The 16,163-nt window shown below is 32.2% G+C and overlaps 1 protein-coding gene across 1 annotated transcript in view; it reads left to right on the forward strand.

Annotated features, from left to right (window-relative positions):
• The window catches only part of LOC144958938 (polyribonucleotide nucleotidyltransferase 1, mitochondrial-like), a 30,389-nt gene that overhangs the window by 6,461 nt on the left and 7,765 nt on the right, over nucleotides 1–16,163 (forward strand). Inside the window, exons 6-21 of the mRNA XM_078891239.1 lie at nucleotides 187–250; nucleotides 1,271–1,318; nucleotides 2,082–2,195; nucleotides 2,367–2,553; nucleotides 3,467–3,518; nucleotides 4,681–4,738; nucleotides 5,747–5,843; nucleotides 6,304–6,406; nucleotides 6,718–6,788; nucleotides 10,171–10,207; nucleotides 10,869–10,932; nucleotides 11,537–11,626; nucleotides 12,361–12,521; nucleotides 13,867–13,938; nucleotides 14,535–14,598; nucleotides 15,204–15,287. Coding sequence (XP_078747365.1) covers nucleotides 187–250; nucleotides 1,271–1,318; nucleotides 2,082–2,195; nucleotides 2,367–2,553; nucleotides 3,467–3,518; nucleotides 4,681–4,738; nucleotides 5,747–5,843; nucleotides 6,304–6,406; nucleotides 6,718–6,788; nucleotides 10,171–10,207; nucleotides 10,869–10,932; nucleotides 11,537–11,626; nucleotides 12,361–12,521; nucleotides 13,867–13,938; nucleotides 14,535–14,598; nucleotides 15,204–15,287 — 1,366 coding nt within the window. The remainder of the gene's footprint in view (nucleotides 1–186; nucleotides 251–1,270; nucleotides 1,319–2,081; nucleotides 2,196–2,366; nucleotides 2,554–3,466; nucleotides 3,519–4,680; nucleotides 4,739–5,746; nucleotides 5,844–6,303; nucleotides 6,407–6,717; nucleotides 6,789–10,170; nucleotides 10,208–10,868; nucleotides 10,933–11,536; nucleotides 11,627–12,360; nucleotides 12,522–13,866; nucleotides 13,939–14,534; nucleotides 14,599–15,203; nucleotides 15,288–16,163) is intronic.

Genomic DNA, 16,163 nt, shown 5'->3' on the forward strand with positions numbered 1-16,163 from the left:
ACTTATCATATTATAGTTATCATTATTTATTTGATTTTTTTTTTCACAGTTGTTCCTAAAAATGTATCTGTATGAAAGACCTGAAATTACAAATTGCTATACATAGCGTTATTATATGCAGTCTTGGCTTTCAGCTATGTAGTTATACAGGATAAGAAAAATATTTTCTTTTCTTTTTTCTTTTAGGTGATGTGTAACCTCCTTGCTGTTGATGGCGTTAATGACCCGGACATTGTCAGTATCAATGCAGGTCTTGAGATTTTATTTTAGAATACAAGATATGCTAGTTGTTAAACATTATATTTCATTTGATATCTGACAATGTGGTCACCATTTATGTTGTACAGCTGGCAAAGCAATAGTTTTTCTTCGGCTTTACATTTGTATGTATGTATGTATGTATGTATTATTATTATTATTATTATTATTATTATTATTATTATTATTATTATTATTATTTGTATATGATCTTGACAATGAAAATCAGTTTTCAAATATTTCTTGCTCATTAAATTATTTTTGAAAATTATTGTTTTTATTCAGGACTGCATTTAATAAATAAATTTTTTTGTTGTTATCTTGACTGCTGTTTAAAAGTCCCTGATCTTAGGTCTCAACTTATATCATTGCGATTGAAATCTTTTGTCAATTGCTCAACTCTATCATGTATAGATTGTTTTCCACAAATGTAATGTTGTTAAGCCAATGGTCTTTTGAGAGGCTTATTTGTCCAATCCACGTCAATAAAGCTTATCAGTCCAATGACATTGACAACTATACCTTAGGGGGGTCCTGTTCTTTTTTACCCCCCCCCCCCCGCCCCCTCTCTCTTATCCACCGAGCAGTGATTATGTGGCTGCCTATGGTAGATCTGGCAGAAACCACTTAGTGATAGTCTAGCGTTCTATCCAAAGGTTGTAGGCAATTACCACTATATGTTTAAAGCTACTGAAAGAAATAAACAACCCTACTGTTTAAGAGCCAACCTTATTTATTTGTTTATATATATATTTGCTTATTCAGTTTTAGAGTGCCCAAAGGAAGAGATAAATTTTTTAAAAATTATGCCACTTTGATTACATTTACAAAATTAACTAATTTTGATAGAATTTTCTTTTTAAAAGGAAAGAAAGAGAAAATTTGTTTGTTTTACAAGACATATTTATTATTATCTTTAATTTATTGTAAGGCAGATGTCATTTTTAATTATCACATTCTTCCTCAATTTAAATATCTGAATTGAAAATTGTTTTGTTCTCTTCATCTCCAGCCTCTGCTGCTTTGGCCGTGTCAGACATACCATGGGGTGGTCCAATAGGTAAGGCAATATTTTGTCTGTATTGAACGATGTTTGATGTAGGGTGTGGTTTTCAAGCATAAAATAATTGTTGATAAGACTTCTGAAATAGGACAATGAATAGATAGAAGTGTAACAACTGAAGTATGTCGGAAGCGAATGTACTAGCTATGCAATTAGATATTCTCTGTACAATATTATTGATATTGTTGGTAAGTTACCATTGCAATTTTCCTTTCTGTTTCTTTCTTATCGTTAAATTTAAAGTGATTGAAAGTATATAGTGCACTGACTCTAATACTTGAATACTTCCTCCCCCTCCCCCATGGTTATCAGTCCCAAACATATCTCTTTTTTTTTCTTTCTGCAAAACACACACTTCACCACTACACACTTGGTGACTCAGCATTTACTACTTAGAAAAGAAAAATCAAAACTTGTAACGTCACATCTCATCACTACTATGCTTTCTCAATTTTGAAAGTGATAAAAGACAAAAAAAATGATATGTAAGGGTTCCCAAACTTTTAAATGAGGTTCTAAAATAATAGTGCTTTTAAATACTCTGAATTCAGGTAAACTACCTACAATTCTTAAAACATAAATGAACTAATTCAATCGTACAATATAAATCAACTTGATCATACCATATTTGATATCTCTGTCTATCTATCAGTTGATACTGTTCTAATTGTTGTTCCCTAAGTGGGGCTGTTTCATGTTTTGTTGTTTTTTTTTTTTTTTTTTTACATTTTTTAAAAGCCATGTCATCTTATTATTTCAGGTGCAGTTCGAGTTGGTGTGCTTGATGGAGAAGTAATCCTCAATCCAACAAGGAAACAGTTACAACAAAGCAGTCTCAATATAATTGTTACGGGAACAAAGGGGAAGAAGATAGGTGAGTCCATTCACAACAGATAATGATCATGTTTTTAACGTTTTTAGTTACGTATCATGATTTTTAATTTTTCGCATAGTTGGTCACTAAGAGTGTCAGGAATGTTATATTATGGGAATCTGATGTAGAGGAGTATTGCTTAAAATATAGTGTTAAATTCTTTCTTCACAGTGATGTTGGAAGGGGAGGCAGATAGAGTGTCTTTATACAAGGTAGAGGAGGCCCTGTCACAGGGTCTAAATGCTACACAGGAAATCATCAGCAAAATCAGCGAGTTGCAAACAGAAGTTGGGAAAGACAAAAGAGTTCTAGATTCGCCTAAAACACCACCACAACACATTGTTGAAGCTGTACAAAGGTATGAATGGTAATTTTTATTCAAAATAAGCGAAGCTGTCATTCAGAGTAAAAGTTCCAATTACTGTGACGAAAAAAAAAATTGTCAGATGTGTTTATAATGCTGTTAAAGTATTTTGCAAGAAAATGACATCATATCCCAGTCTTGCTTTTAAAAGAAGCAAACCAGACATTCCAAAAAGCAACAACAAAAGGCTGTGTCAAGAGACACAGTACATTTTTCTTTATTTTTCTTCATATTCATATTGTGAAGAGATAAGTATTGAATTTGTAGTCAAACCAGCATGTGTAAGTTTGCTGGATCATTAGAAAAAACAAAGCAACAACTTGTTTTTTATTGCTCAAAGTGATTCAGAGGAAGCCATTTCAGGCAAATTGGGATAAATTCTGGCACCATGATGTTTGTTAATGTGAAAGACTACAATTGGATCTGGGAATTGGGAAACTTGGCAAATCGGGAAAAAACCCCAAGGGAACAGAATTTTCTTAATATAATTTACCCCTCTAATTTACAAGTTTTCTGGCTAATTTGGACAGTTGTCTAAATCTGTCATTTATCCTGACGATTTTATTGCAACTTTTCAGAATTTTCCAAGTCAAAATATCACATAATCATTTCAAACAGAGAAGAACACTCAATCAAAAGTTGTCACTACGTAGACAGTCACGCCATCAAATAGTTTATGCACTCAACATATACTTCTAAGAATGAGTTAATTTGTGGTTTATGTCGATTCCATTCAACTCCTGAGGTATGAAACATGTCTCAAACGTAAAATTTCTGTAAAATTCAAAAGAGGTAGGCAATGCATATTTTTGTGCATACATATTTATTTTGAATATGTTATATCATATTACAGTTATTTCATTCTGATTTTACTCTATCACAATTTGTTATAATGCATTCTCTTCAGTTTAGCCTCAGTCAAAGTCAGGGATGTTTTGTATGATGACGGACATGATAAGGCAAGTATTATGAACTGGTGACCTTCTATTGCATTTTTCTGTCATTTCTTAGATTTCTACATCCTTTTTGATGCCATAATGAATTGATGATTTAAAGTTGTCCTAAAGAAAATAGCCCTGATTCATCAGCTTTTCTTAAATAAAATGGGGAAGGACATCAATATAAATGTATGAAAGTATTAAGAATTGAATCAACATTTTTCACATTGCAGTTGGCTATGTTACAGGTTTAGCTTGAAAGCCTTTAATTCAAATATTGCTCCTTGTATTAAACTGTCTCAAGTTCATTGATATAAAAGGCAAAACTAAAAGAGAACAAAACATTTTGTTTTAAAGACAAGTTGCAGAGGAAAGGGGGTTATGGGGTGGGGGTGGAGGAATAGAAGAATGACTGGCTCCCAATCGCTTGGTTGTTAGAGCAATGGAGTCACTAACTTTAAGACTGATATTGGCCTTGAGTTCAGTTGACAGTTTTTTTGTACTTTCTGTCCACTGATTGATGATTGGGAAACTGGCTCTATTAGATCTGGTGGACAAGATTTTGAATGGACCAGACTCATATCCAAAGAGTAGCATGTAATTGTCTCCGTCAGTTAAATGATACAGAAATAGAAATTAGATCCGGATGAGCCTTATAGCTTAAAAGGACTGCTACATAGAGAAGAAAATGTTAATCTGAAATCTTTCCTCTTTCAAAAGTCTTAAACGAAGTTTGAGGTGAATCAGTGTTGGGAACATATGATGAATTTGATTTTCAACACAAGGGTTCAAACCTTTGTTATTATTATTGTTATTATTATTATTATTATTATTATTATTATTATTATTATTATTATTATTATTATTATTATTATTATTATTATTATTATTATTATTATTATTATCATTAATATTAGTATCATTACTATTATTATTCATTTTAAAAATTAAAATCATCTTAGTGTACAGCACAAAATCTTAAATGGCAAGGATAATCACAATGTCTTTAACAGCCGTCAAGTTATCAGCTGGTATTTGGTGAAATGGCGTTTTAGCTCGCTTAGGATTGTTTTTGGTACAAAAATGAAGTTTACCTTAAAACTTTACTCATAAAGTTACCACTGCCGATACATGGCTGCTTTTGCTTGTGATTTCATTATTCATCTTTGTTTTTCTGCATTAGATCTCTCGAGACCAGGCAATCCGAGCTGTAGGAGAACGAGTTACTGCTGATATTAAAGGTGATATTATAATGAAATGTTGATAGACAAATAAAGTAAGATTTTCTAACTTATGGGTCACAATTAAACGGTGTGTGAAATTTACGTTTCAACTATAGAATAATTGATTTATTTTTTTTTTAATGGTTGAAGTATTGTATTTTGTTTATGGCTGACCTCATATCATATTAACAAGCTCAAAGCACTTAACAAAAATATATCTACAGTCATTCAAACATAATGATACAGTTACATATTTTTTAAAAATATTGAAGATGTTATTTAAAGAATTTTGCATTATCACTGATTCTGATATTTCTTTGAAGGGAGTTCCAAAAAAGTGGTGCAGAATATTCAAATAATTGCCCGCCGATTTTTGGCGATATTTTTGGCTTGACGAGGAAGTGGTTATCGGATTTTGATCATAGGTTTCTTGCTGGATGTAGAATTTCATAAATGTTCATTGCAGGATGGTAATTCAATTGCAGTTGAAGGGAGGTGAAGGGAAGGTTTGAATGGTGGTTGTCGTTAGCTGACTTGTATGACAGTTGGTTGTTGTTTATCTTTTTTACCATGGTGTGTGAGATTTAACAATCATTTGGGAGTTTGTAAACATGCCGTTTGTTTAGCTGACAAAACAAAAATCTAAATGTTAAAATAAAAACATGGACACTGATAAAATTCTTGGCAACCCATAAGAGTGTGGAAATGTTTGATATGATCCAAATAAGAAGCATTACAAATTGTTGATTTGAACAAATCATATTACACATATATATATATCTATATATATATATATCTCCAGTTAAAATTGTAGAAATACAAAAAAAAATATGGAGCCCATCAACAACAGCCTGTTTGATAAACTAAGCATGAAATTATGAATACCATTTACAGCTTTTCCAAATCCTCAGATTTAAAGCTAATACGACTCTACAGATGTAAGGATATTTTGAGAATAGATCAAATGAATTTGAAGTGGACTTGAAAACTCAAGAGGATTAAAAACTTTCCCTTTTACATACCCAGCAAATTACCCTGATGACGAAGACAGTGTGATCATGACTTGCTACCAAAGCTTTGTCAAGCAGACATTTAGGTCCCTTATTCTGGATGAGGAAAGGAGGTGGGTCTTGTTACAATGGGAAAATGTCTTAAGTTATGTATCCATCATTTTTTTTCCATATTCCCGTTTGATGGAGCACTTAAAAACACCTTTTTTTTTCTTCAGATTTTTTCCCTTCTCTCAAAAAATCCCTGAAAAAAAACGGTTGAACTAGATCCCTTTCATATCATGGCGCAAATTGGGCAGTAGCCATTGGTAGCAAATTGGAAAAAAAAAGGGATGAAATAGAAAGACAGATTGTATTCGTTCTCAAAGAAATAAAATATGACACTGCTTTAAGTGATGCAAATAAATACAATAGTGATCCAGACATATAAATAGATTAAATTATAATGATATAATGTCATATATTAATCAAAGTTCATGCTGTGTTTTATATTATTTAGATTTGAATTTGAATCTTTAATGGAATCAATGGGATTAGGTAAATTTGTTGCATTTCTCAAATCCTGAAATTCAGGTGTGATGGCAGAGGATTAAAAGATTTGAGGAATATTTCTTGTCAGGTCGATCTCTACCAACCACTTCATGGGTCAGCCCTGTTTCAGAGAGGTCAAACTCAGGTGATCAAGCTAGATATAAATAGATTTGATATTGAAAAGGTCAATTGTTTATCATTGTCAGGAGGATCAAGCACTTAAACATTGTTAAATGATAATTAAGTATTATTTCAAAATGAATTAAATAAGAAAGTAACTTTTTTGCTTATGTAGCCTTTTTGATTATGAAAACAATTTTTTCCCCGTTTTAAAAAAAATAGGAAGCATCTCATTATTTATTTGAAAACATCTAACGGCAATGAGGATATTGAGAAGATCTCGATTTACATCTAATATCTGTTTAAAATGTTATAATTTATATCTGCTATTACCAGGTTTTATGTACTGTGACTTTTGACAGTCTGGATTCAGCTGCTAAATCAGACCCTGTGTCTGTCATTACAGGGTAAGTTAACATCCAGATAGTGATATTTATTAATACTAGTAAAAAGCCCGCAATTTCGCGGGGAAGGAACTATTTTCATTCAATATTATACCCACCATCATTTAATGAGGGCAGATTGGTAAACAACGTTGTCTGTGTAACTTGGTACATCCTCTGTTGATTTTTCTGTGTGGCCCAACATGAAACATGAAGTATAAGCCGCTATAGCCTCTGACCCGTGACACAGCAACATATAGTTGTCCGTGTGTGAAAACAGGTTGTGGTAAGAAAATCAACTGCGAAAATAAACCTGAAGTAGCAGACGTGAGCAGAGTTGAAAGACGATCCTGGGATCGAGAACTTAACTTACAGTACAGTACTCTGGTGATCATGTTTGGTGGCGTTTGGCACAGTTTTTATGCACCTCCACTGGAGGTGTACAAAAACGCCCCATTTTTTTGCACCTCCGTTGGCGCTGCTGGTTGATTAATGAAAATGTTGCTGCTTGAAGCTCGAAGGAAAAAATAACGATAAGTGTTGAATTGTAAGCCTCAATTTAATAGACGAAGACATAATGTGGACGTTTCTGATTTCCCCTTTATCAACAAAACACGACGAATAAGACACTAAGAACGAATGAGAGATGTGTAGTGTGAATGGCGTAGATAAGGTAAATAGACATAAACAATGATGGGACAGGAAGTTTTTGAAAAACAAACCAAAAAAAAAAAGAAAAAAAAAACCAATAAAAGGACAAAGACGCAGTAAACGAATACACTGATGATAATGATAAAATATTATAAAATGATAACAATCGACGTTTACATATAAATGCACGTCGATAACACATTGAATGGTACCGATGTTGTTTTTAGAAAAAATATAATAATAATAATAATAATAGATTAATTTAAGGTTTTAAATATATGTCCAGTAACTATAACAACGAAAATTATGTCTTTCTCAATAAAGTAAACTTTAAAAAAAAATTGTCCACAATGGGATTGAACCCAGTACTTTCAAGGTTAGAGTCTGACAGCTTATCCACTGCGATACGGAGCCACCTGACTATTCATAACATTTAATAAGGCCTTTCTAAAACCTTATTTTACCTTCAATACAACTTATATTTTCTTGTTTTAAATTTCGATTTTTTAGATTATTATTATTTTTTAATTTATTACCAAAGAAGTTAAGCCTGGGTATTATCCACCCGAAACCATCACATTCAAGGCATCAAAGGGGCAATAATAATATTTGATGTCATAAATAGATGAAAGCTGTTGAAAACTTAGTGTAGAACTCAAATCCTTAAAGTAATTAAGTGAATACATTATTTCGAATACGACGATTTGCGTAAAAACGCCAAACTGACAACTTTTTACAGTGTCGAAATTTGTTGTTTTTGAGAGTGTTAGTGTCATCGTTACATATTTCATGATATCGGTTTGACTCAAAGAACTTTCAAACTGACTTTAAATTATAAAAGGAAATCAAATTATCTGTTTATCTGTAAAAAATACATTTCTAATTTTCAAATCTTTCAGTAGAGTTGTGCGCCGTATAATTTTTTTTATTGACTCAAATGGCACAATGTTCTCCACAAGGCTAGACTATATTTTTTTAAGAAAGGATTTTCAATTCCATTGTATTTATCTTCCAACAACAGTCTACACGTTTTTATATTTCACTTTCTAAACTGCATTACACAGTTCCTCCCCACCTCCCCTCTTTTCACTTAATTGCGCACCTTTTAGAAATATCTAGCATTCTATTTTAATTCGTACTTCCTTACAAATAGGAGCATATTAATTTCCTGCCAACCAATGTTTTGTTTATTCATCTTAACTACGCCACTACCACATTATCTCATTCATCTGTGGTGTTTCATTCATCCTGTTTTGTTGATAAAGGGGAAACCGGAAACGTTCATTTGATCTGTTTTTGTAATTAAATATAAGCTTACATTCAATTTCACATTATTTATTTCTTCGAGCTTCGAGCAGCAACATTTACATTAAGTGAATACATTATACTGGGGATGTAGGAGCTTTCGGAATGTCTCCCCTTTACTTAACTTATGGAAAAACGCCAAACTGACAACTTTTTACAGTGTCGAAATTGGTTGTTTTTGAGAGTGTTAGTGTCGTTGGTACGTATTTTATGATATCTGTGTGACTCAACGAACTTTCAAACTGACTTTAAATTATAAAAGGAAATCAAGTTATCTGTTTATCTATCTGTAAAAAATACATTTCTAATTTTCAAATCTTTCAGTAGAGTTGTGCGCTGTACAATTTTTTTAATTGACTCAAATAAGCACTATGTTCTCCGCAATGCTATATTTTTTAAAGAAAGGATATCAATGCCAGAAAAGAGTGTCATGTAAGAATTGAGAGACCCATTAGGCACGAGTTTGATAGACATCTAACAATTTATTCCACAAACCTGAACAAGCCATGCCTACGCAATCACTTTAAGGGGAATGAATTAGTCAAAAAGAAATCTGAAATTATGCTTAGTTACTCTTTAGTAATTTGTTTAATCAGCCTCCCAAATATTGAAAGATTAAGAGTCTTAAAAACGAATCTTCCTTGGGATTTGATTAACCAAAAACTTTTTAAAATGAATCTTCCTTGGGATTTGATTAAACCAAAAACTTTTTACTTCCTAAAAATATGCGTTAACCATTTCTCTTCTAGGACAATTATTGCCAAGAACATAAACATCTTGGTTTTCAAACATCTTTTTCTTATACTTATATTGGTTTTTAAAAAAATGAAAATGAATACTGTTTGACACCACATGCTGGCTTTTAAAATTTGTTGTTAATTCGTTTTCTAGTTATACAACCTGAATTAGTTGCGTATGTTGGTACAGGTTCAGTTGGTAGTTTTTGCACAGTATTGCCTATTAGCTGTTCTCCATTACTTGTCATTTCGATATTATTAATGAACAATATTTTAGTTAGATCAGTTCAGTATTAATGCAGCTAAGAGTTAAGTGGGAATCATTTGGAAGAGGAGCAGCATTTGTACAGTCCATTGAACTAATTTTTTTGTGAAATTCCCTTGTATGACTTGGAACAATTTCAGGATATGACAGATGTTTCAGTTTGAATGTTTTTTTTGTTTGTTTGTATTAAATTTTTTTTTTTTTAATCAATCATTCCATAGCATTTAGTGCCCATCGCTATAATAACTATAATTTCTTGCTTATGTCAAAAAAGACTTGGTCTTATCTGACCCCCACCCCTCAGTTTCTATAATATTTAAGTGACCATGGGCCCAAAAATAATTTATTGTACAGAAATGTTAAAGGTACAGTCTTGTGATTTACATATTTGATGGCTATTGTTTTTAACTTGCTGGATTTATTATTTCTTTTTATCCTTTATTTACAGGAGTATGAAAGAAAAGAATTTCATGTTACATTATGAGGTATGTTTTTTGGGGTGTATATGTTTCTTTTTCATCGAGGGAAACATTTTAATTGTGCCTTTTAACAAAAATAATGAAGCATGTGATAGTTTTCTGGCTTGACAAGAGATCATTTGGCCTTAATCTTGCTGACTTTTTTGATTCGTTACTGTGCTGATGACAAAGTCGTTGCAGTCTCTTGATCTCATTTTAGGTTAAGCAACAGTGAGTGACTTGATGAATGGCAGTGAGCACAAATTCCTCTGTTTCTGGGCTTGGCATTGTATTCATGGTTTAATTCTTTTACACACTTATAGATATCTATATATTAAGAGCACGTCTTTATATTGAGCTCATAAGTGGTCACCTGTAATGCATATAAATTAAAAGTTAATTTTGTTGCAGATGGCCTGAGGTTGTACATGGCTTTGTAATGCTTAATGAGCATGTTTCACACTTTGGAAACATTCTCTTTAAATGAGTATTCTTATTTTAAAAAGGATTTACTGTAAATGTTTGACCTCAATCCATTGGATTTTCATCATTTTTGGAATGCTTTTATGCGAGCAATACTTCATATAGTTGTTTAAAAATGACAATAAGGTATGGTAAAAAAATCTGTATCTACCTGTATTTTGTCACTTTTCATATGATCTCTTTTCATTTTCTATTTTTTTTTAAGTTTCCCCCATATGCTACAAATGAAACAGGAAGGGGAGGAATCGGGAGAAGGGAACTAGGTCACGGTGAGAAACTTTTTATTTTACTAAAAAAAATTTAGTCTTAGGTAGACAAAGTCAGAATTTTGAAAACATATTATACTTTAAAGTTGCACAGATTACATAAAAATTAAACAATATATTATTCACTCTAGTTAGTCATCTCGCTTTCTATCTTGATCATCAATTCCTTCTGCTTTTAATTTTTTATTCATTGTACGAAAGGAATCTGCAGACTTATTCATTTGCCTGCTTTAAAAACCCGGTCATTAGCTTCTAAATGTGGTTTTGTAGTCTTATGGTAAGACACTTGGCTTCTTACCTGTAGGTCAAAAGTTCAAGTCCTTCTCTAGATGACACGTCTTTGAGTCCTTGGAAATTTTCTATTCTTACTTAGGTTACATGACCAGTATTTCAGCTTTGTTCTCGTCCTACATGATCAGTTTTTTGGCTTGGGACCATTTGTAAAACGTGTTTAGCTTCTTTTTTTTTTCCAATTAATTTTTTAAAAAGTTTGTTTTGTTATTTTCATTAAGTAAATATTTGTATTTTTTATTTTATTTGATGCTATGTATGTGTCATTTGGTGTGGTATCATCACAATATTCATGTTAGAATTAACATTCATCTAGGGGCATTGGCCGAAAGAGGACTGAAAGCCATTCTTCCATCAACCTCAGACTTCACGACTCGTCTCACCTCAGAAGTTCTGGAGTCAAATGGTATTTTGATTCTCAGATATATCAATATGCTCTTACTCTATGTTATGCTTTAACCGATTATTGATATGTCATAGATAACGATTTGCCATAAACTTTACCTTTAAAATGAATTTTCAACCATTCCTACTTTATATTGACATGTGAATCAAAATAACATTAAGCTTATTTGTTCTAGAAAACAAAAAAAAACAACAAACAAACAAACCAACAATAACCAAATTATGCCCAAAATGCCGTATTTTCCATCAAATTTTCTAAATTCTTCATGTATATTTTGGTCCAGATTCCCATTCAAGTGCCTGTGATTTTCATTCCACTTTTATGATATATCAATAACCATTTTGTTTTCTATTGATTGTACATAAAAACTCTATCATATTGTTCCGAAGCTATTTGATTCCAATTTCTTTGGACTTTTCAAACATAAAACACGAAAAATGGCGCATTTTTATTTTAACAGTTACTGATAACAATGAGAGGTTGTGTTTGATGGAAATTGATTTTTAAAATGTTTATATTTGAAAAATAATCTAATCATATTCCTAAGTGTATTACTTGTACTTATACGTCATACCTGAATAAATCAATATGAATAACGCATTTTATACTTTGTAAAGTAAAAGGTGTATAGAGCCATAAACAAGATTTATGGTAATTAGTCAAAACTTATTTTAAATTTATGAGAAATTTTCTGGACAATTTCCATATCGACATATGTATACTATTTCTGATAGGTTCATCTTCAATGGCATCTGTATGTGGTGGTAGTCTAGCCCTGATGGATGCAGGGGTGGCTGTGAAAGAACCAGCTGCTGGTGTGGCAATGGGCTTAGTGTCAAGGTCATCTGAAATCACAGGGGAGATAACAGAGCACAAGATTCTCACTGATTTATTAGTATGTTGGATGAAATAGTGTCCCTTGAATTGGGAGTCCTTCAGAGCCGTCTGGCCCTTTAAGCCATTTGATTGTTGTAGCATAAAATAGGAAATAAGAACTGCTGGTTTTCTTGTGCAAAATGATTTTTTACCAGATCTGCATCAGACCCGGCTACTATATCACAAATTTATCATTAATCTTCTTGTGAATAATCCTGTAATCACATTTATTTTTTATGAGCCATCATCGACAAGACACTTGAGATCAGCTTTTTATTACATTTTTTTCACTGTTAATAAATGTGATATTTTTTTTCACTATAAAGGAAATATTCTTTTACTCTTTTATGTTCCTCGTCTTTTCCCTCCACCACTTCTTTCAACATCTTCATCATCACCATCATCATTATATTTTTCTTTCTCTCGATAAAAGAAAAAAAGGCCACCTAACATATATAGGTAATTAATAAAGTAGATGCTGCTTATTCTGGGTGGGGATCCTGACCTCCCATAGTGGGCAGGGAGGTACATGCTGTGTCTTCTATCCCCCCATACCCATTTTCCAATTGTTTCCTGTCATTGTCTTGGTATGAGATTACTTAGTTTTATCCTGATCCTTGCCGGAGTTCCTTGGCTGGGAGGGAAACAGTCGAATATATAGTTATTCTTTTGGGAGATGATATTTTTTTCCTTGTAAATCATCTCTCTGTTATGCATTGTATTATGTGTAGTTTGCATATTATATTATATGATTGGTAAACATTTGAGTGTATTCCTCTTAGTTGGTGCATGTGCTTGTGTCTGGATACGACTTTTAGGTGATCTCAAACTAAGTACTTTGACAGTGTGCTCTTGGAATCTACATCTGTTCCCTATTTGAACCTATTCCCCTTTGTCTTGCCTTTTCTTTTGTGCTTTAATTGTAATTCTAGAACTTTTTACTATCCCGTTTTCTTCCTTTTTACTGGCGCTGATATGACCTTAATGTGTTGCAAGTGCCGTAAAATCCTTAAAAACAAAACAAACGATGCTGCTTATTCAGTGCTGTTCAGAGATGTGAAATATTATACATAAATAAAGATACAAACAGGGAAAATGCTCTTTATAGATGAAGGACAAATTTTAAAATAACTAGTTTTATATATATATAAATATATATTCTTTATATATATAAATATAGATATGAGTGTTGGTGGGTACTCGTAGGTACGAAAGTGCTCGATAATGATGGTTAGAGCTAAAGTGAGTGATACAATTTATTTATATATTTTATATTATATATATATATATTTATATTTATATATATATTATATTTTACATATATATATATATTTTTTAAAATTTTTTTTTCATTTCCAAAACAGGGAATCGAGGATTATATGGGTGATATGGATTTCAAAATGGCTGCCACTGAATCCGGGCTGACAGCAATTCAAGTAAGTTCTTGGTACATTAGAAAATTGTGGGATGAAATTTTCCTCGATGTTTCTCAAGCTATAAATTTTACAAACTGAATGCATTATATAAAAATAGAAGTTTTCATCTCGTCATCCTCTGTGTTGCTGAAAAGAGGATGAAGGAAATCAGGTTTTTATGAATGTAATCTTTGAGTTGGCTTTATTTCCACTAGGAAATGTTTGTGTCATTGTTTGTATTCTTCTATTGATTATAGTATTGGGCTTCTATAATTTTTTCTTCTTTTACTTTTCATACACAGGTTCCACTCAGATAATCTTATATATTGAAAAAGGCTTTGAAACCTTTATTTGCATCATATATCTTGTTCGTTTTCTTATAAATATGGAAGCAATGATTCCTTGTGTTGTTGTTTTTGTTTGTTATGTTTGCTTTTTTTCTTTCTTCTTGTTTTGTTTTATTTGTTTATTTTATTCATTTATCATATTTCTTGCACACATTCAAGGATGATATATCTCAAGCTTTTTATTGTGCCATAAATCTACTTTTTGTATTTTTAAATAAATATTTTCCCCATCACATCCTGATTTAAGATATTGTCATTTGTATATTCCAGGCAGACATCAAATTGCCCGGAATTCCATTTTTTATCATCACCAAAGCGTTGACAGAAGGATTTGGTAGGAAAGACAGCAGCTACATTTATTTCTTCCCATTCATTTTCCATTTTGTACAAATAATCAGATCAACCCTACCTCTTACAATAATAAAATCTTAATCTCAATTTACTTTTGAAGGCCAAATTTTGCAAAAATGGATTTTTATTTTAGATTGACATTTTCATATATCTATGTTCATCCAAGAACATTGTTGAAAGTATTAAGATATTTTACTATTACTCACCAATTGGTGTTTCCAAATTGCATTAGAGATAACACGTTAAAGCTTTATTGGTGATGATTTACCGACAATAAGGCAGACATTGTATCTCTAAGTGGTACTGGATTTTTTTTTCTTTATGGTTTGGACCTTTTTGAAAGTACACATTTGGTTGAAGCAGGTTTGCTGCTTTCCTAATTGTCATCTAGACATAACTTTAGTCATACAACTGACTGTATTCTGGGAACTCGTACAACTTTGGTGAAATAAGGAACTATTGTAGTCATTTAAAATCACATTTTGATGTTATGCACAAGCTGATAATTTAAGAAACAAAATGAAATTATTATAATATAGAATTTGTGTGAAAATGTAAATAAATCGCGACATTGATATTTATCTCCAGTTGCTACCAAGAATATTCTGGGCATAATGAAGGAGACAATTGCAGCCCCACGGACTAACATCAAGGCTTGTGGTCCTGTAACAGGTAAAATGTCTTGTTACAGTTAATCAAAAGAATCTGAGGAATGAGTAGATGGTCCAACATTCTGAAATGTTAAACTGGCCCCCCGGAAATATGCAAAAAAATATCCAAAATTATGCGGGAGAAATTGCAAATTATGCGAGGGAAATTACAAATTATGCAAAACAAGAAAAAAGTAATAAATCGCTGTCTAAATTTTTCCATTGCTTTATTTACATTTAACCAATTCAAAATTAAAGAACTACAACGCAAATTCAAAACTTAATTTTTTGTTGTAGCACAGAAAAGCTAGATGTCGCAGAGACGTTGTGCTAAGACTTCTGCGCCTGTCTGACAATATCAGATTGTAAACAGAAAAGCTGTGCTCAGCATCAGCGCTGTTGATCGTGGTGTATATGTACCACTTGGCACAAGCAGCCAAAGAGGGCACTTCATCAGAAATGGACTGCCAAAAATGTGGCACTCCACGAGAACCTCACTCCATTCAGGTGTGTATTGGTGGTACCAATACTACATACAAATGTATTTGTAGGATCTCCTGACTTAAACAATCTACAGTGAAAGACTGTTAAACCAAAATTGGTTAACCCAAGAAGAAATTTAGCATCTATGTTTTGCTATTAAACACCCCACCCCCCCCCCCCCCCTAAAAAAAAAAAAAAAAACAACAAAAAAACAAAAACATAGTCAATAGTCCCTTCCATTTCGGATCACCAGTGTTTCACTGCATATCTATCATAGCAATGTTTAGCCGGTTAGCGAGAGAAAGGCAGTGATCGCTTGGTTTTGGTTAGATCTCAAGAAGACAAATCAAATCGTACACTTGGAATTGGAAAAGCCTCCCTTTAAAGTTAAAGGGAAGTCACTGTCACATATTTG

This window comes from Berghia stephanieae, chromosome 1 (genome assembly GCF_034508935.2).
Source record: "Berghia stephanieae isolate SIO BIC M18660-M18661 chromosome 1, UCSD_Bste_1.3, whole genome shotgun sequence".
Taxonomy (NCBI): domain Eukaryota; kingdom Metazoa; phylum Mollusca; class Gastropoda; order Nudibranchia; family Aeolidiidae; genus Berghia; species Berghia stephanieae.